At 36.1% G+C, this 20709-nt stretch overlaps 2 protein-coding genes and 1 pseudogene across 2 annotated transcripts; 2 read left to right on the top strand and 1 right to left on the bottom strand.

The window, feature by feature from the left end:
* Positions 1-1124: 1124 nt before the first annotated feature.
* LOC140814525 (protein ANTAGONIST OF LIKE HETEROCHROMATIN PROTEIN 1-like) lies at positions 1125-3867 on the bottom strand (annotated as a pseudogene).
* Positions 3489-4245, top strand: LOC140814385 (glutathione S-transferase T3-like). The gene is made up of 2 exons (XM_073173341.1): positions 3489-3785; positions 3874-4245. Exons 1-2 carry the CDS (start codon positions 3489-3491, stop codon positions 4243-4245), a joined length of 669 nt encoding a protein of 222 aa, XP_073029442.1.
* A 10467-nt stretch (positions 4246-14712) lies between these two features.
* LOC140814067 (extra-large guanine nucleotide-binding protein 1-like) lies at positions 14713-19775 on the top strand. The gene is made up of 8 exons (XM_073172926.1): positions 14713-16300; positions 16387-16524; positions 16606-16710; positions 16809-16997; positions 17203-17377; positions 17664-17905; positions 17997-18160; positions 18405-19775. Exons 1-8 carry the CDS (start codon positions 15104-15106, stop codon positions 18988-18990), a joined length of 2796 nt encoding a protein of 931 aa, XP_073029027.1. The 5' UTR covers positions 14713-15103; the 3' UTR covers positions 18991-19775.
* Positions 19776-20709: the final 934 nt, after the last annotated feature.

Genomic DNA, 20709 nt, shown 5'->3' with positions numbered 1-20709 from the left:
GGATATGTAGGAAGTGTTCAGATTTTGTGAGTCTATCTACGATTACCTATATTTTATCACACGACTCTGTCTAGCCTTTGGTAATCTCACTACCAAGTCCAAGACAATGGAAATATATTCTCATTTTCGTTATGGGATACTTCAATACAGTCCAAATAATGAACATGGTGGCTATCCCAACAAGATTATGAATCTGGTAAGGGTCTGATATCACTTAAATGTCACGTCTCAGGGTCGAGATGAGTCATAGTAATCAAAATTATCAGTCTATTTCATAATTGCCTTTACAATGATACATAAATTAAATAAAAACTAGTGCGGAAGTGGATTACAATCAAAATAAAACAAATTAAAATATAACTTCGGTAGTTATCACCATCCCCAATATATCCCTTGTTTAATATATTTTGAGAAATATTCAGTAAATGAGGGTCGATTGATCATAATCAATAACAAATATACATATACTTATACGATTCGAAAAATAACACGTCAAAATCAAAACTGAACAAAACAAATTACACTGAAAATCATATTATTTTTCATGATTTACTGATCAGTCCCTAATTTTTAATCTTCTAAAGGACAAGACCATGTTATCGATTATTATATCCTACCGCATCAGGGTCATAACAAATCAAATATCAAAGGACGAAAATTATTTTACCATTTCAAAAATTGGTCAACGTCCACAATCACTTAAATTCTCAGCTAGCAAGCTTAAATTCTCAGCTATCAGGTCTTTTCAGGTCTTGTGTTCAAATCATCTTGCCTGTGCCTTCTCAGTTAAGCCTGTTGCACATGTTTCCAAAGTGTAATTTATCTGATCAACGTGTTTTACAGACTACTACATTGACTTGTGGATTTACCATAACGACAAAAAAATAGTGGTTGTAATTCTCTTGATTGAAAAAACATAAAAGAGTTATATTAATTTTTTTATCATATCAGGTTTGATTTTAATTTATAATAATTGAATTTAGCAAAATCATGATGTTATCATTGCCAAACGATCTCTACACTCGACATAATGGATTGCTTATTTTATGTATATAACGAATAATTATAATTTTTTTAAAAAAATTGATAATTCATAAAAGAATGACAATTCTCAAGCAGCTTAGGCCATCTCCAACCCATATCCTCTATTTTTCATCCTCTATCCTCTAAAATAGAGATTCACGATCTCTATTTTCAAAAACCTTCTCCAACCCATATCCTCTAAATATTACCAAATACTCTATTTCTTTAATTTATTTCATTTTCAACCCATTTCCTTTAAATATTAAAAATTACTCTATTTTTTTAATTTATTTCATTTTCAACCCATATCTTTTAAATCTTACCAAATATTTCATTCGACTCGTTTATTATTTAACTAAACTTAATTAATTCGCTAAATATAACACAACTACATGTGTATTCGACTCGTTTATTTAGAACAATACATTTATTTTGTCATCAAATTGCAAACAAAGGACAACATTCATCAAACAGACATAAAATATAAATCAAGACAAACATAAACGACACAATATTTAAAGAACAACACACAAATTGACCATTAAAAATACTAATATTCCGAATTACTGTACTCCTCCCACAAATGGTCAATAAGAGCATCTCGGAGTGCATAGTGAGCCGATTTATCTTTTATTTTACGATGGACGTGCAAGAAACTCTTGAAATCGGACATGCTCATCACGTGCCATTTCAACATCTGGGATGGGTGCCTCGCGATAATCTGTGACTGGCACATTCAATTCTCTTTCGTCTTCAATAATCATATTATGCATTATAATGCATGCTGTCATGATATCATGCAGCACTTGTTTGCTCCAAACTCGTGCAGGTCCAGTGATTATCGCCCACTTTGATTGCAATACTCCAAATGCTCGTTCAACATCTTTTCTACAACTTTCTTATCGTGCTGCAAAATATTTCTTCTTTGGACCTTGTGGATTGTGGATTGTTTGCACTAGAGTAGCCCACTTTGGATATATACCATCTGCTAGGTAGTATCCCATGGTATATTCTTTTCCTTGTATGACATAGTTAGCAGGGGGAGCTACACCATTGGCCAAATTAACAAAAAGATGAGATTTTGATAACACATTAATGTCATTATTTGAACCTGGCAAACCAAAGTATGCATGCCATATCCACAACTCGTAATCTGCTACGGCCTCCAAAATGATGGTTGGTTTTCCGCTACGACCAGCATATTGTCCAGCCCAACCTGTTGGACAGTTTTTCCATTTCCAATGCATACAATCTAGGCTTCCTAGCATCCCCGGGAATCCACGTTGTTTTCCAATAAGGAGAATCCTTTCAATGTCCTCAGCATTTGGAGACCGAAGATACCAGTCACCAAAAACCTCCACCACAGCCCGACAAAATCTTTTTAAACTTTCAATCGCAGTAGACTCCCCGATTTTAATATACTCATCCGTTGAATCTGCCGCTATACCATATGCTAAGATACGCATTGCAGCTGTTATCTTCTGGTATGGGGACAACCCGGGCCTCCCCAATGCATCTACTTTCTGTACGAAGTAATTGTCATGTTGTTGAACTGATTCCATAATTCGCAAGAATAATCGACGAGACATTCGAAAACGTCTCTTGAACATTGATTCATTGTACATTGAAGACTCAGAAAAATAGTCATTGTACAAGCGTTGTTCGGCAGCTAATCTGTCTCGATTAATCACAACATGGCCAGTGATCGAGCCTCGACGTTGCAAATTATCACTTTCTTCGAAGTAATTGGAGACAACGGTAGCACTGTTTATGAGTTGGCTTAAAATCATTTGTTGTTCGTCAATGCGATTCAACTCATTTTGTATGTTGGCACTAGGTTGATCTTCGTCGTCAGATGACGACGAGGACGCATAGAAAGAAAAACTTGAAGGACCTCCTTCATGAAAATTCATTTTTGAGCAAGTTGTGTAAATTATCAAGAAGTCACTGGTCTTTAAATAAGTGGTGACACTTATTAGTTTAGTTATGTTAGATATTTTAATTTAATTTTAATATTATATAGAGTAAAAGCCAACTCATTTTTTTTGTCACGGATTGTGTATTTCAATAAAGCCAACTGAGATGCATTTCAAATAAAGGCAATGTGATGGGTTGTCTAGTGGTGTCTAATCAGAATCAGAGCCATGTGATGGGTTGTCTAGTTGCTATCATCTAATAAAGAAACTGAGATGCATTTCAAATAAAGCCAACGGGTTGTGCATTTCAAATCAAAGCCATGTGATGGGTTGTCTAGTTGCTGTCATCTAATAAAAAAACTCTATAGTATGTCCGAGATGCATTGTACATTTAAAATAAAGTTCTTTCAATACACACCTTTAGATCAGATTTAATTTTATTTGAGACCGTTGATCCAGATTTTTTATCAAAATGTTTTGGCTATAAATTGAAGCATCATATGAAGCCTTGAGACAACTCATACAAATTGAATAATTATTTACAATCAAATGACTTCATCTAAACGTGGTGCTGCCTTCTCAATCGAGGAGGACAAACTACTCGTGATGGCTTATCTTGATGTCTCCCAAAATCCAATAATTGGTATAAACCAATCACGCGATAGGTTATGGTCACGAGTGGCAGCTACATACAACGAACAACTCGCTGGTAACTCAACAGAGCCTCGAACTACTAAGGCCCTCCAATGTCGCTGGTTCAACATAAACAAGATTGTCCAAAACTTTAGTTCATGTGTTAGCCAGGTGGAACTTAGTCGTCCAAGTGGTGCTTCTGAGAAAGATATTGTGAGTAATTAATTTTTTTTTTCATATTTATGTGAAACTATATTTTTTTACTTTATGTGACTAAGATACAATTCATACCGTATTATAGTTGGATCAAGCAAAAGCCTTATTTAAGCAATCAGCTAGGTCGACTTGGCGGTTGGATCATGTATGGTCTTTGCTTAAGGACCAAGAGAAGTTTAGGTCATCAAACGCTATTTTACCGAATTTCATACCAAACCGCAGGAATATCGACTCATCCCAATCTGACTATTCTCCCAACATAGAATCACCAACACCCGATTCTGGAGGGCTATCTGAGTTTGCTATAAACCTGGATGAAGATAATCCATCAGGAGGGAGTTCTCAGCGTCCAATTGGCATAAAAAAGGCCAAAGCCAAAAGAAAAGCCACTGAAGAACACTTGAAGGACATTTCTACCATGGCCAAATGTACTGAGAAAATGGTGGCTGTTATGTAGAATGCTGAGGTACATCGACAACAACTCATTGCTGTTGAGAAACAAAGGAATGCGATAATGGCTTTTAAAGAAGAAAACAAAATACTAAGGATGAACCCTATGTGCGTTGATGAATCAGTCCGTGCATACTTGATCAAAGAACAACAAAAATTTGGCAAAAAAGAATGGAGACGGGGGATGGCTCCGACGGAACTTCTACACCATTTGGACAGTTCTTCGGAGGAACTTCACCATCCGGGTCCGACCTTCCACCATACTAGTGTTCTCTCATGATTGCAATGAAATAAGAATGTGTTTATCTTTATTGTTGTGTGTGTTTTTATTTTTATTTTTGGTGATATGTTTATCTTTATTGCTGTGTGTGTTTCTTTATTGTCTACTTTATTAGGCCATCCACAATAATAAAGATATTTCGTACACATATTTGTGGACCCCTAATCCACATCATCAATCAAATATTTCTCTATTCAAATATCTCATATTTCACAATAAAATATCTCACACCAACCAAATATTTATGGGTCCTACTATTACTTTAATTAATATTTTATTTTCATTTAAATAAAATTATTTTACCACTTTAATTATTTTTATCTATTATTTAGTATTATATTTTTTTATTAAAATGTAAAATTAAAAAGTTTAATAATTATGTATAATTAAATAAATATTAAATAAAAATGAAAAAAAAATAAAAAAAAATACCCTACTCGACCCAAGCTATCTTGGGTCGAGCAAACTGAGCAAACTCTTCACTTTGCTTGGGTCTCGCCTGGGTCGTGCTTGGGTCGTGCTCAACCAAAAAAAAAAAAACACTACACTCGACCCATCTCGACCCACCACGACCCAAAAAATAAAATTTAAAAAAAATAGCAATATCCGGTTACAAATTTGTAACTGGATATTGTCGTGGCACATCATGATGTGCAGTGGTGAATATTTAGATGCAAAGGATATTTGAATGACGTGGATTGAATTAAAAAATTGGCCAAAAAATTTGATAAAACTACAAAGGTTATATTGCAATTTTCATTATGGCAATTTTGTAATTAAGCAATCCTCCATTTGCCTCCTCTATTTGAACAAGTTATACTCCATTTTTAGAGGATTACTATTCCTTCCTCTAAAATGGAGTAGAGGAATGAAGATGTGTTGGAGGAGAATTGATGCTCTATAATGAAGGAATACTCCATTTTGGAGTTGGGTTGGAGATGCTCTTACAAAGTCAACTCAGTCAAGAATTTATTGTTCGTAATTTCCACGTCTTTTATAAAATGATATTGATTTTTTTTAAGGGGGAATTGGTGGTCAGTCCCCAATTGAAACTAATTTTAAGCCTAGCTCCCTGGAGAGAGAAAAGACTTTTATATACCAAATTTACCCTTTTATTCTATATGAATTTTTGATTGATTAATTGATTCCCACGCCTCCCAAAATGGTATCAGAGCCTAAGGTTGATTTATTTCAAAGACAAATTTTATTATTACTAGTGACTAATTGTATGAGAAGGAGAATTTTGAAAAAATTATGAATCCGAACTACGGTTCGAGAAAAATAATTTACAAGGGATATTCCAATATTTTGGAATATAAACAAGATTATCTAACTATTGTTAGATATCAGAAACAGAAAGGGAAGCTACTGCACCCTCAGGTAAAAGCTCAGGTAAACTTATGATTCAAAATAATAAGTTTCTGGAGATAGTTCCAGACTCCTCTAAGCTCTCTTCAGATCTTAGAGAAATTCAGAAGACAGTACAAAATTATGGCAATATGCTATATTTTGTACCACAACGAGTTGAGAAAATCCTTGAAACCCAGGAAGAAATTCTTGGAATATTAAAGGATATTCAAACAAGAATTCAGAAACTGGAACAACAACCCAGTTCTGGTAGACGAACTTCAGGAGGTTGGTTACCACCATCCTTTGGTACTGAACCTTTGTTACATCAACAAGGGAAGGCCAGAGTGGTGTTAAAACCTTTGACTGAAGAAGAAAAGATGATCAATCTAATCAAGTCTGTCTCAGAAAAGAAATTTATCTGATGACAACTTTAGAAAGGATTGGTTTAGAGGATCTACAAGAGCTTGCGGAATCTTTCGCAAATCTCAAAGTAGTAGATCTAAAGATGAACACAGCAGTAGGTGAAACACCACCTGCTATAACCTGGTCATCGACACAAGAACCACCAAGGGAAAGTGTGGGATCTCAGAATGTAAACATGAGAGAATCTCAATCTGATTTCCATACTGGTGGAGGATCACACCCAGCAGGGACAAGGGCAAGGAGAAATCAAATTCCTTTGCACCAAACACCCTATGGAAAAACTGTTTTGGATCATATACATCCTTATGGGGATCAAAAACAGAGAAGATCTCATAGATGATTGGACATCTGCTATGAGAATTGCAGCAGGAACACTCGATCTTAATAAAGAAGGATTCATTAAACTGTTGGAAATGAGTCTGATGAGATCAGTGAAAATTGCTTGGGAAATGACTTCATTAGACATGAAGGAGTCAGTCCTAGCTGGAGAATCTCTTAGTGAGATCGCTGGAAAAATGGCTACCCTATTTAAAGCACATTTTATAGGGGTAGACTATTTCAATAGTCAAGATACAGAGAAGAAGAAGAAATACACTCAAGCTCTGTATAGTCTTGAACTACATGATATATGTTTAGTAGATGAATACATTATGTTATTCACTAAATATAGATGGAGTTCAGGAGTCGAAGAAGATATAGCTATGCAACTTTTCTTCGCAAAAATGCCAAGCCCTTGGAGAGAAATGCTCATAAGGGATAGGGATGGCAATGGGCCGGGGCGGGGGCGGGTTTGCCATTCCCATCCCCATCCCCGAATGCCATCCCCACCCCCATCCCCGCCCCCATCCCCGTTTTTTCGGGTTCGGGGAATCCCCAAACCCGAAACTTCGGGGATCAACTTACCATCCCCGTCCCCATCCCCATTTCAAAAATAATAATATGGTAAGACGATGACGGATTCAGATATTTTCTCAAACCAAAACTTATTATTATATATTATTATTTGATATAATTTTAATATTAATATTAATATCAATATCAACAATAATAATATTATTAATATTTTAAAAATTATATTATTAATACTAATAATACTATTATTTTATTATTGATAATATATTTTCGGGGCGGGTTCGGAGATTTCGGGGATGGGGATAGTAATCCCATACCCGCCCCGAACTACATCGGGGATTTAAAAAAATCCCCGAACCCGAACCCAAACCCGAAAAAATCGAGGATCCCTATCCCCGTTTCGGGTTTTCCCCGTGGGGCCCCAAACCCGCGGGGGAAATTGCCATCCCTAATAAGGGAATACGTACCTGGTAATCCAGATACGTTGGCAAGAAGAGCCTCTTTCCTTAAAGGAAAATTGGCAGAATGGTGCCATATGGCAGCATTACAAAAGAATTACAAACGCTTAAGGGGTATCAACAAAATAAATCCTTTGTGTTGTAAAGAAAATGATCTTCCAACAATTATTGGAAGTAAACCACAGAAGCATAAAAGGAAAAGTTTTAGAACTCATCCTTATGCACGAAGTGGAAGAAGTTCTTGGAAACCAAGAACTATATGGTCTAGACAGAAAGCCAGATCTTATAAAGCTGGACAAAGAAGCGGACCATCAAGGAGTAGGATATCATCCCAAGCATCGAATACATCTCGAAGCACAGGAAGAACACCTACGAAGAAAACTTTCAGAAGAGCTCATACTCGAGCCAATGAAAGTTTCAAGGATTGCAATTGCTGGACATGTGGAGCAAGAGGTCATATCTCGACCAACTGTCCAGAAAATGAAAAAAGAGGTATTAAACGCTTCGATCCTACCCCGAATATTGAAGAAGCAGTTTACTACCAAGATCTTATTCAAGTATACCGATTTGAGGACATCGCCTCAGATGAAAGTATATATGAAGAAGAAGAAGTCTTAAGTCAGGAAGAATCTGATGGAACAGAATCGGAATCTGACTGAAGACGAGGTGTTTCGACACGAAACACATGAAGATCTGTCTGGGTTTTTCAGCCAGACAACAATATCTCATAACATAGTTCAAAGAATCATGAGAGAAAATCCAAGTCTACAGAGATATCAAGGTTTCTCTGCAGGGCAGGTAGAGAAGTTCTTAGGAAGTCTTGGCCTAAGAAACAGAAAGCATCATCTAATCTATAAAGTGTCTAGAAGGGAAATGACAATCACAATGGAACTTACAGGAAATAGAATGGAGATGCAGTTAATTCCTTCCGAAGAAATCAAGGAGGAATTACAAAAACTCAAGATAGAAGTAGCAATGACTATGTCCTGGATTCATATCGGAGCAATCCAAATTATGATAAAGGCTACTTTCAAAGAAGGGATAGATTCACCTATTGATATTGCTATTTGCGATAAAAGAATGGGGAATCTACAAGATTCAGTACTGGGAACAATATCAGGAAATCTCTGTGCAGGAAAGATTGTAGGAGTAATCTATCCAAGGATAGCCTACAACCTGGCAGATCGAGATTTTAGCCGAGCCTTGACATTGCATCAAAACTTCAAGGAAAAAAGGCTGATGAAAGAAGGTAATAGGCCATATTCTATTACCTATCAAATTTCATATGCTCTATCTAATACACATCATTCTGAATTGTTTATTAGAAATGAGTTTATGGAGATTCCTGAGATATTCGGAAAAGTTGCTCAGGCAATTTATCCAGAAAGAGTCGAGTTTCCCTTAATACAGGAAACAGATATCCAGATCCAAGACAAACCGATTCTACAAGGAAATCAAAGTCTTAGATTGGAATCAAGAAGACTATCTTTTCAAGGAGATAGAATTACAAGCTATAGATGGGATAAAAAGCCTATCCTAGAAACCCAACAGGAGTTGAAAAGTTTTTCTACAATATGAAAGCTTAGATGCCCAGAAGGGTGGAAGGAGGTAGAAATAGTATTTGACATTACAAAGCAAAGGAATCAATTTCCTTGTAATTCAATATACTATTTGGAACAACCTACGATAGGAACTTACCAAGGACTGATTAATATCGGAGAATTGGAAGTCCATATTCAAGGAATTCCAGGAAAAGAATCAGATCGACTGATTCTTGGACTAGAGTTTCTCGAGGAACACAAACCTTGGAAACGTCTAGAGTATGGAATGGAGTTTATGGCAGAGGATAAAATGTGGAAAATCCAATGACCACAAGTCCATTCTCCATATACATTCCAGTAGGAATGTTGTATGAACAATATAAGGCAGAATACTTTGCTGCATATATTGATTCAGGTGCTGGAATATGTACAGCAAAACGAGGAGTTTTTCCAAATAATTTGGAAGAAGAGTTATCCAAGATTGCTGGAAGAGATTTTTCCAGAAGAATCTTAATCTTATGTAAAGGGATTAAGATGACTGAAATTATGATTGGAGGTGCTGGACAAACACCTTGGTACAAGGTAAAGACACCACCAATTTATTTTCATGATACATGAGCTGACATATTATTAGGAAATAATTTCCTACAAATGTTCAAGTCCTATACACAAGAAAATGAGACTAGAAGATTAGTGTTCACAACACCATGTGCTCACAAAATCATAGTCCAGAGACTTCGAGAGGCATTTTACAGAAAATTACCGATCCAGTTTCGCAGCAAGCGTGGTGATTCAGGAAAACTTCTGAACCCAAAAATGAAGGATTCAAGACGGTTTGGAGAAACAATGCTCCAGTTGAGAGCAGATAAAGAACTCCAACCAGAAGATATAGAATGCCTTAAGATAACTCTACATACAAATGAAGTAGAGTTCGAATCTAAGGTATCATTGGAAGATGTCAAGAAGAGGATCAAAGAAAATTACAATGAAGATCCCTTGGCATGGTGGGACAGAAATCAACTCAAGGCTTGCCTTAAGATCAAAGAAGGCAAAGAGTATGAATTTGTCCGTTGTAAACCTATCCCAATGAACATCATTGATCAAAGGGATATGCAGATTATAATCAAGGAACATTTGGACCTTGGTTTAATCAAAGCAGGTATGTCACCATATAGCAGTCCAGGTTTTCTGGTAAGAAATCATGGTGAGATTAAACGAGGAAAACCCAGATTGGTTATTAATTACCTAGAAATTAATAAAATTCTGGAGTTTGATGGGTATTTTATACCTAGTAGAGAACACTTGATAAGTTGCATTCGCAATGCCAAGATATTCTCTAAATTCGATTGCAAGTCCGGATTCTATCAGATTCGGATGCAGGAAAAAAACAAGAAATTCACAGCTTTCTCTACACCTCAAGGACATTATATCTGGGAGATATTACCAATGGGATTGGCTAATTCACCACATATATTTCAAAGGAAAATGGATAATCTTTTCAAAGATTATTTTAAGTTTATGTTTGTTTGTATTGATGATGTTTTAATAGCATCCAAAGATATGAATGAACATGTCAAGCATTTGGAGATATTCTCCAATATTTGCAAGAAAGAAAGACTGGTTTTATCTGAAAAGAAAGCAGTCATTGCTACAAGAAAGATTGAATTCCTTGGAATTGAAATCGATGAGTCAGGAATAATTCTGCAAGACCACATAGTCGAAAAAGTGCGGAATTTTCCAGAAAGTCTCAAAGACAAGAAACAACTTCAAAGTTTTTTGGGAGTTGTTAATTTTGCTGGGATGTTTATCAAAAACCTAGTAAAACACAGGAAAGTGTTCAGTCCATTGTTGAAAAAAGAGGCTAAATTTATATGGACAGACAAATACACAAAAGGACTTATCCATTTAAAGGAGGTTTGCAAAAATCTTCCGAAAATGGCTATTCCTCAAGATGAAGATGATCTGGTATTGTATACCGATACTAGTGATCATTGGTGGGCAGCAGTTCTTACTAAGCTCACACCAGAAGGAGAACAACCATGCAGATATTGTAGTGAGTTATTCTCAGATGCAGAAGCCATAAGATGACATATCAACGAAAAGGAATTTTATGCAGTAAAGAGGGCTTTTGAAAAATGGCCATTATTTCTACTTGCAAAGAAATTCACTTTGAAAGTTGATAACACACAAGTTAAAGCTTTTTTAAGGAATAGAATTGAGTCTAAACCTGAGAAGGCTAGATTATTACGATGGCAAGCACTATGTCAAAATTATATTTTTGATATTGTGATAATTAAATCTCATGAAAATATTCTTGCAGATAACAAGAGATGGACAGCATTGACATAGATGCTATTATCAAGATGCAGAGGCATTTGAGGGAACACCTTGAAATGCTTCAAACCGAGTTTAACAAGTTGGCCGTTAACGCAGGAATTGCGGGAAGGCTACAACAAGCTAATAAGAGAATTGTCTCTGATCGAATTACAAGATGTTTACAGGCATATACTCAGTTATGGTCTGTAATGCAAAGGCCTATCCTCCAAGGCATTGAGAAGCCATTGGTTTCCCAAATGGAGAGTTTTCGAGTACAGGACTCTATACCTGTAGCGGAGGATTCAAATACCCCTTGCACAAGTGTTAAGTCGGGATCATCACGAGATGAGTCGGCTGAAACAAAAATTGAGACTCCTGATCCTTATCTTGAGTCATCAAGTCAACCCTTCACCTCGGGGATTGAAGAGGGAGAGATCAACATTAGGCCTCGTATTGACAAAGGCAAATCTAAGGTTGGTACTAACGAATCAACAATTTCTCTATTTCAGGTCTACCAACAGAACTGGGAGAAATTAAAAACAAGAATTGGCATTAACCCAGCTACAAATAGGGTTGATGTTTCAGGAAAATATCCAAGGGTATGGATGAAACAAAATTCATATCCAAAGGAGGTCAAAGCATGGTATGAATTCGGGGCTCTTGCCTCAGTTTATACTACATCACCCAGCTTTCCGGAAATATAATGTTTACCAAAGTGGATCCAGAAAGCTGTTCACGAAACTTGGGCGAATAATGATTATTTGTCCAGAGGAGATGTTTTGGAGCTATACTTCTTTAGTGCAGCACCAGAACCTGCAGGAAAAGGCTCCCATGAAGCCTTTCATTTCATTAAGTTAAGGAGGCCGGATACAAATGTTCAAAAATTTATCAAGGACCCTCCAACAGAAGAAACACCCCTGGTTGCTTCAATTTCTGAAGATGATATGTCTACCAGAAGAGCTTGGGATTTATGGGTCTGTCTCACTGAGATGGACAAAGTAAAGTTTCCGTTCAAATTCTATAATCATTCAGTGAACGGATCATTCCTGTTAAATACCATGACAGGAAAAACAACAAGTTTTGCAGAAGATTTATTCGAGAAAAAGAGAAATATTTTGTGGAACAGCAAGCTGCCGGTAAGTAAAGAAACTCGTCGGAAATTCTGTAATATGGAACATGTAGGAAGATGGTCTGAAAACATCTGTCCAGAATGCCAAAACCAGAAGGAACCAGAATTCGGTAAAGGATTCAAGCCGAGATCTGATCGGAAACACTTTACCGATAGAAGTACTAGTGGAGATGGACTACATTCACGTTTTCCTCGAGGAAACCGAAAGCCAAAGATTCCTCGACAAAGTTAAAGGGAACATGTGAGCATCCAACTAAGAAAAGCAGGACCACCATGTGAAAATTCATGTGAGTGGAAAAACAAGGACCACCAATAATAAGTGGTAGGTGACTCGTTAACCACTAATAATAAAGTGGAAAAGACAAGAGAACATTGGATACCAAAACTAAAAGGAATCCAATAAAGAAAAACAGGACAACTGGACCCAAATTACAAATATAAATAAAGGACGAATTGGAACCAGTTAAAAAACCAGAATCAAAACTTGAAAATGTATCGTGCATATTTGAAAGTTTTGAAAAGGAGATTAACACACAAGAGGAAACAAGCTGAAGCTCTGAAATCTATAATTCAAATGAACCAAGAAGATGGAAAAGAGATCTCAGCTGATATTTTCCAAACTCATCGCCAATGGTATCTTCAAGAGATAAAAGAAGATGAGAAACTGATGTCTAGATTAATAATCTAGAAAAAGACAAGTCATGAAGGGACCACTCAACCACTATATGGTCCCCAAGCAAGCTGTAAAGGCTAATGAAGATTTGAAGTTTGAGTTTCAAATCCGAAGGAGCCTTCTATAAATAAGGATGCAGAAGGAAGATGAAGGCATCCTCTTCATTTTTCTTCAAACCATTTGTAATATTTTCAAGTTTATGTGTGTAGTAGTTTCAGCTACTATTAGTAGCTAAACAAGTTTCTCCTCCTCTACAGGAGGTTACTATGTATTAATAAATGTTCTGTGTTTGAATAAAGAGATCTTTTGCTCTTAGCCCCTCTCATGTATTATTTTCAAAATTTTATTTTATACTGTACACCTTAAGGTAGGAAACGAATTAAGGTTGTGCCAAGTGCTGCTGAAAGAATCTGCGTCAGTAACCATCGGTTGCGATCGCGTGGTTAGGCTGTGAGGAGCAGTCTGTAAAATACGGTGGATATAACCCGGTGGTACTCCGGTCAAAAAGGTATAAGATTTAATTTAATTTACGGAAGCATGATGGACCATTATTTTAAAAGAAAAATCAATTCTTCAAAAATATAGTTGAGGGGTAATTTGGGGAATTGAAACATAGGAGGTAGTTGAAGGAAAGAAAAGGGTCAAACGGGTACTGAAAGAAAATTCTCCCTTTTTTTAACTATTAAGACCATAAACTGAATGTCGCCTCTTTCTCATTAGGCAAAAACTTGTGTGAGACGGTCTCACGGGTCGTATTTGTGATACAGATCTCTTATTTGGGAATATGAGTATGGTTGACCCGTCTCACAAATTATGATCCGTGAGACGGTCTCACATGAAATTCACTCTTCCCATTATTAGTGCAGTCTTTCTTCTTCCAATGGCAAAATAGTGCAGCTCCACTCCTCTGCGTCAAATTAGGGGAGAACTCTGCCCCAATTTGACGTAGAGGTTTGTTTCTTTTTTTTTTATTTGCATTTATTATAAATATTTGTATTAAAAATTATAAATATTATAGTATAATATTTATTTTATTATTTTAATAATTAGATATTTAATCATATAAATTTAAAAATAATAATTGTTGATTTTTAAAATATTTATTTATTATTTTAATTATTAATAATTAAAGAATAATTTGATTTAATGATTTATAATTAATATAATTTTAATACAAATTCAAAAAATTTAATATAACAATATAATTCATAAATAAATTTTAAAAAATAACTGAAATACAAATAAAACTTGAAACACATAATTCAAATATAAATGTAAATACAAATACTTGACGTAAATGAGTTGGAGATAAAAAAATATTTCGAGAATATTTTTTTTGGTGTAGGATTTGAAATAAATAACTTGAGATGAATGTTGTCATTGGGTAGAAATCGCACTATTTTAATATAAAATTTATATCAAAATAAATTTTTTGGACGGAGATGGCATTTCACGTCAAATTTGTATCAGGCGCGTTGATCAAGACTAACAGTGGAGTCTTTGAGAATTTGATCAAAGAAAGAATTGGTCGTTCAAGTCTTCAGCGGTGAATCCCGAAGGTGTAAAAAGTCTCCTTCTTGTTATCAGACCACCTGTATTTCCAAGAACTTCAACACCATCTTAATAACAGTATTCGAGATTTTGTTTTCAGCTATCCATTTCATGAAAAGTGATTTAACGATAAATAGTTCGTTTTTATTTTCATTGTTTGTACCCATTATACGTAAAAAGGGGTTTCTTTAAATGGCCCAGGTGTTGAAACCCATGATTTGTTTCTTGATTTGAGGTCAAGAATATAAGGAATAAACAATTTTGAAGATTAGGGATAATTTTAGTTAAGATCATGACGAGTGTTTTAAGGAGAATTTTGCCCGGTTCATCAACAACAAAAAGTGAGGATCATGATGATGAGTATAGTGTGGAATACTCCTTTGCCATGGAGTACACTGGTCCTCCAATCAGCCATGAAATTCCCCGCGTAGTTCCAGTCGACATTCATCAGATTCCGACTGCTTCCGTGGCTGCTAAGGCTGTGATATTTAGTAATTTGTCCTTACCAGTAATTCAACCAATAGTTAGAAGTGGGAAGAAATCATCACATGACTTGAAATCAGGTCTTGAAGTTGGAACCAATGGCTCGGTGTTAGTTACTAGTGAAATCTTGAGTCCTGATGAAGTTTATACGAGAAAATCGGAGGATGGTTCTTGCAGAGAAGATGCGTTAGGTGTTAGTCCACCCACACCTGATGTTTTGTATAGAGATCCTAGTGCAAGTACTTCGGGTACCACGGGATTTTTGGATGGCCATGATGATTCGAATATGTTTTCGGGAGATTCTGATGTTGAAGACTTCTATGATGATAGTTGGGCCAGTATATCACATGAGAATTGTTTGCACCCTACCATTCCTGATTCAAGGAGATTGACATCGAAGTCGCAAGAACTTTCATCAGAAGCTGAATCTTGTGAAGGCGAGGAAGATTGTGTGGATGAAACCACTGGACAAGGGAATAGGACAACGGTAGTCACTTTTCGTGATTTATCATCAAGTGATGTTGCAACTGAAGAGAGCGATCATGATGAATTCGTAAAGTTCCCAGAGAAGCCAGTTATTTCAGATGATGGGCCGAAAGGGTTGTGTCATCGGTGTCATAAAAGGAACCGTTTTGCAGAGAAAGAAGTTTGCATCGTTTGTGGCTCGAAGTATTGTAGCAAGTGTGTGATTAGAGCAATGGGATCTATGCCTGAGGGAAGAAAATGTGTATCTTGTATCGGTTATCGTATCGATGAGTCAAAACGCAATTCACTCGGGAAATGCTCGAGAATGCTGAAAAGCATTCTAACAAATGATGCTCTTAAGCAAATTATGAGTTCTGAGAAAGCATGTGAGGTGAATCAGCTTCCATCACATCTTATTTGTGTAAATGAAAAACATCTATCTATGGAAGAGTTGGTTCTGTTGCAGAACTGCCCGAATCCTCCAAAGAATCTTAGACCAGGAAAATATTGGTATGATAGAGTGTCTGGATTCTGGGGAAGGGTGAGTACTAATCTTCATAGACAAGATTCTGATACTTATATCCCGTTTTTAGTGTAAGTACTTAAAGTTTTGTTTCAATCAAAAAGGAAGGAGAGCAACCATGCCAGATTATCAGCGCCGAACTGGAGGTTGGTTATCAAATTAGGAGAACTGCTAGCGACGGGAATACAAACGTGCTGATAAATAATAGAGAGGTCACAAAAGCAGAGATCTGGATGTTGAAGGTTGCTCTGCTTAAAATTCCTGTTTATATACTTGTATGCATGAATATAAGGAAGAAAACTAAAATTCTCGAATGTTTGCAGGCCGCTGGAATCAGATGTGACATGAACACTAACTTTTGGGTTGCACCAGATGGGTTGTGTCAGCTCGAAGGCATGAACAATGTGGTGGGAAATTTGTGGAAGAAGGTAAACTGTAATATTTGGTCGTAAATTCTCTGTCTGTTTATTTTACTCTCCATCTTAGCCCCTTGCTAATTAATATGTTGCGAAATTTTCTTGTTCAGAGAAGAGTTAAGATCGTATGTTCGGCTCTCTCTTTGCCATTTCCTTCGGATTCTTCAAAACCTGGTGGTAGTGGTGGTGTAACCAAAGAAACAGATAAAGTGAACTCAAAGAACTTGGAACCCAAAATGATGAATAAACTTCTACTTGTTGGTTGTGATCAATCAGGAGCGAGTACCATATTCAAACAAGTATGTATCTGTTTCTTGAGTTTAGACTTTATTGTTTAAAACAAGTGTGTGTATGTTTCTTGACTTTAGACTTTATCGTTCTATGAGAGGTGAAACGATTATTACTGGTCATCTCGATTTTGTTTAGCATTCTGTTCAATTCATTATTCTTTAACTAATAATGAACAACAAATGATTGAGCATGCTTGCTTATTTGTTTCTCCAGGCGAAAATTGTGTATAAAGTGCATTTCTCAGAAGATGAGAGGAAAGATATGAAGTTTGTGATCCAGAGAAACTTGTACCATTATTTAGCTATTCTGCTCGAGGGCAATGAAACTTTTGAAGAAGAATATTCAATCCAAGCAAAGAAACAACGTGCTAGTGATCCTGGTCCTTCGGGTATGTGAAAATATACTTCCTTCATGCATTCTCATTGTACATTTATTTAATAAATTGTTGGATGCCTGTAGTAGTCACTGTTGTCCTGTATGGCTGCTTGTATGACACATTAATTGATACGCAGTACGATTTAAAATATCTTATTTGCATCGTTACCATTGACTATAACTTTCTTTTTTTGAAATAACAGTAAGTATTTCTTTCTAAGCTTGGTATAACTTAAAAAGATTGAAACATGGATGGTTGTATTTGGCTTCAGTTTCTGAAAATAATTTATCTGTGACAGAGATCTCAGACAAGGTTGTTGGAAAAAACATTTATTCACTTAGTCCGAAACTGAAGGGGTTTGCAAGTTGGCTGCTCAAAGTTGTGATGGCGGGCAACTTGGAGGTCATATTCCCAGCTGCTACTCGAGAGTATTCTCCCTTAGTTGCAGAGTTGTGGAAGGATAAAGCATTTCAAGCAACTTATAGGCGAAAAAATGAACTTCATATGCTGCCCACAGTGGCTAATTATTTCTTAGATCGGGTAAATATAACTGCTTGAACTTTTGCTACGAGGTGGTGTCATTTGCATATATTCAATTCTTGAGAATAGTTTTTCTTTTCCTTCAAAAAAGGCTGTGGAATTTTCACGAGTTGACTACGAGCCTTCCGAAATGGATATGTTGCACGCGGAAGGCATCACTGCTTCTAATGGGGTCGTGTCCATGGAATTTTCATTTCCAAAGTCGTCCCAAGACGAGTACATGGAAACTTTAGATCAGAACGATCCCTGCACGAGGTCAGTTCTCTAATCTTGGACCGTTAGTTCTCCTTTAAACTATGGTTTCTGATAAAATGTTAGAAGTTTGGTCTTACACTTGATATGACAACCAACATTGTATTTTTTTTAGAATGTTTAAAAGATTTAAATTATACAGTTATTGACAATTATAGTTTTTCATACAACAACAAACACTCAGATTATAAAGAACTTCCACATATAACTAAATGTTCGTGTTGTTGTTCATCTTTTATTCGTGCAGCTACCAACTAATTCGAGTTCATGCAAGTAACCTCGGGGAAAACTGCAAATGGCTAGAGATGTTTGAAGACATAGACCTTGTAATCTACTGTGTTTCCTTGACAGACTACGCTGAATATTCTGAAGACATGAGTGGCACTCGCAAAAACAAGATGTTGGTGACCAAGAACCACTTTGAGACCATTGTCACTCACCCTACACATGCTGACAAAAATTTTCTTCTCATTCTCACTAAATTCGATCTCTTAGAGGAAAAGATGGAACAGGTTCCTCTGACAAACTGTGAATGGTTTCAAGATTTTAACCCCGTTATCAGTCTTCATCCTCACAGCCTCACCAGCAACAACAATCCGCCATTGCCTCAACGGGCTTTCCATTACACAGCCATGAAGTTCAAAAGGCTGTTCAATTCTCTAACAGGGAAAAAGCTGTTTGTTTCAAGGGTGACAGGAGTAGAGCCTCAGAGTGTTGATAAAGCTCTTAGGTATAGTAAGGAGATTTTGAAGTGGCGAGATGAGATTAATAATATCGCTGGCAGTGGCAGCGAATTGTCCTCAGAGAGCGTGGAACCTAGCTCATCTATGTAGATATCCTTGCTTGTACAACTAGAGTGAATAAAATCTGTCGAAAGTCGCATATTGAAGCTCATGCAATGGCTTCTGTAAAATATTACACATGGAGTTAAAATGGCATCTTTGAGGAGTTGCATCCTTCTGTTTAAATTATTACTTTTCGTTTAATTTACTGATAAATTATACTTGTAGAATTTGCTTTTATCCATCCATTCATTCAAATAACTGCAGAATAATAAGATGGCATTTATTCAAAAACATGGAAAAATGCTTAATTTACATCCCCGTTTTACTTCATCATATGAAAACTTAACTTCGCCTTAAAGTCACGCACTACAAGCATACTGACTATGACAAAGATACCAAATTTCCTCGTTCAAGCACTAAAGCTGTCGACAAGCATAGAGACCGAATCCTCCGAGCAATTCCAGGCCGGCAACTTCTTCACTTGTAGGGCTTGAGCCAAGATGTTTAGCCAAGATGCCGAGCTGCCGTGAGCTACCGCTGGCTCAGGGGCAGCCTCATGGCTAGTTGGAGCCGAGCTACTCGAGGAATCGAGTTGACTCTTGTTCCTCAGCTTTGCTAGCTCACTAGTCCACATATCCACTATCCCAGACATTGGAGTTATCTATCAAATTTTCGATTTCCACTTGAGTATTTGTATTCTTGATGATACTTTGTTTTTGAGATACACATTTATATATTGGAAAGATTTTGATGAAAGTTTGATTGTGGATAAGCTTTGGGTGTGCAGTTGTTTGATTTGAGAGTTGGATAGATTTCTTGAAATATCTGTGGGCGGGTTTAACTTTCTGTTAGAACATGGTTACCAAAATAGTGTGATTTAGTATATTAATATTCTATTATGACCGTCTCTTATAAGTTTTTGTCTTTTATATTTATGTGCAATATTAATATTGGCAAAAACTTATGTGAGACGGTGTCACGGGTCGTATTTTGTGATACATATCTTTTATTTGGGTCATCCATGAAAAGTATTACTTTTTATGCTAAGATTATTATTTTTTATTGTATATCGGTAAGGTTGATCTGTCTCATAATAAAAATTCGTGAGGTCATCTCACAAGAGATCTAACACCACTCACAGATAAAGATTTGTAAGATCGTCACACAAAAGACCTATTTATTGATATTATATATATTTTGAAAGGAATATTAATATTATATTAATGATTAAATATTGTAGGCGTTGGTTTGAGAAACCTTGTTCCATCCAACCTCGGCCTTTCGCAGGTGGTATAAATCCTGGCCACCTGTGTTATATGCCGATGTTTCGGGAACACGCGCTATATGCATTTGTCATATTTTTGTGTTATATGGTAAATATTTGTTTATACAAGTAACTACATATTTAAAAACTAAATATTTTTTTATTTAGTTTTTAGTGTTTACAATTTTTGTTAACCAAGTTATTTTGTAAATTTGTGTATGTATTTATTTTATTTATTTTTCAAAAGGTGACGAGTTTTTTGATTTGAGGAAGTGTTATGTGTTTTTTGGGATAAAGTTTACAATATTTATTTTGGACAAAAACTTGTGTGAGACGGTCTCACGGATCGTATTTATGAGACAGATATCTTAGTTGGGTCACCCATGAAAAAGTATTACTTTTTATGCTAAGAATATTACTTTTTATTGTGAATATGGTTAGTGTTGACCCGTCTCACAGATTATGATCCGTGAGACGGTCTCACATGAGACCCACTCTTTATT

Source organism: Primulina eburnea, chromosome 15 (genome assembly GCF_022965805.1).
Source record: "Primulina eburnea isolate SZY01 chromosome 15, ASM2296580v1, whole genome shotgun sequence".
In the NCBI taxonomy this organism is placed as follows: Eukaryota; Viridiplantae; Streptophyta; class Magnoliopsida; order Lamiales; family Gesneriaceae; genus Primulina; species Primulina eburnea.
This window is presented reverse-complemented; position numbering and strand designations above follow the sequence as displayed.

Coding starts and splice junctions, on each gene's coding strand:
- LOC140814385 (XM_073173341.1), top strand. CDS start 3,489: ATGACTTCATCTAAACGTGGTGCTGCCTTCTCAATCGAGGAGGACAAA. Junction 3,786..3,873: donor GTGCTTCTGAGAAAGATATT/GTGAGTAATTAA, acceptor ACCGTATTATAG/TTGGATCAAGCAAAAGCCTT.
- LOC140814067 (XM_073172926.1), top strand. CDS start 15,104: ATGACGAGTGTTTTAAGGAGAATTTTGCCCGGTTCATCAACAACAAAA. Junction 16,301..16,386: donor TGTCTGGATTCTGGGGAAGG/GTGAGTACTAAT, acceptor TCAATCAAAAAG/GAAGGAGAGCAACCATGCCA. Junction 17,906..17,996: donor CTAATTATTTCTTAGATCGG/GTAAATATAACT, acceptor CCTTCAAAAAAG/GCTGTGGAATTTTCACGAGT.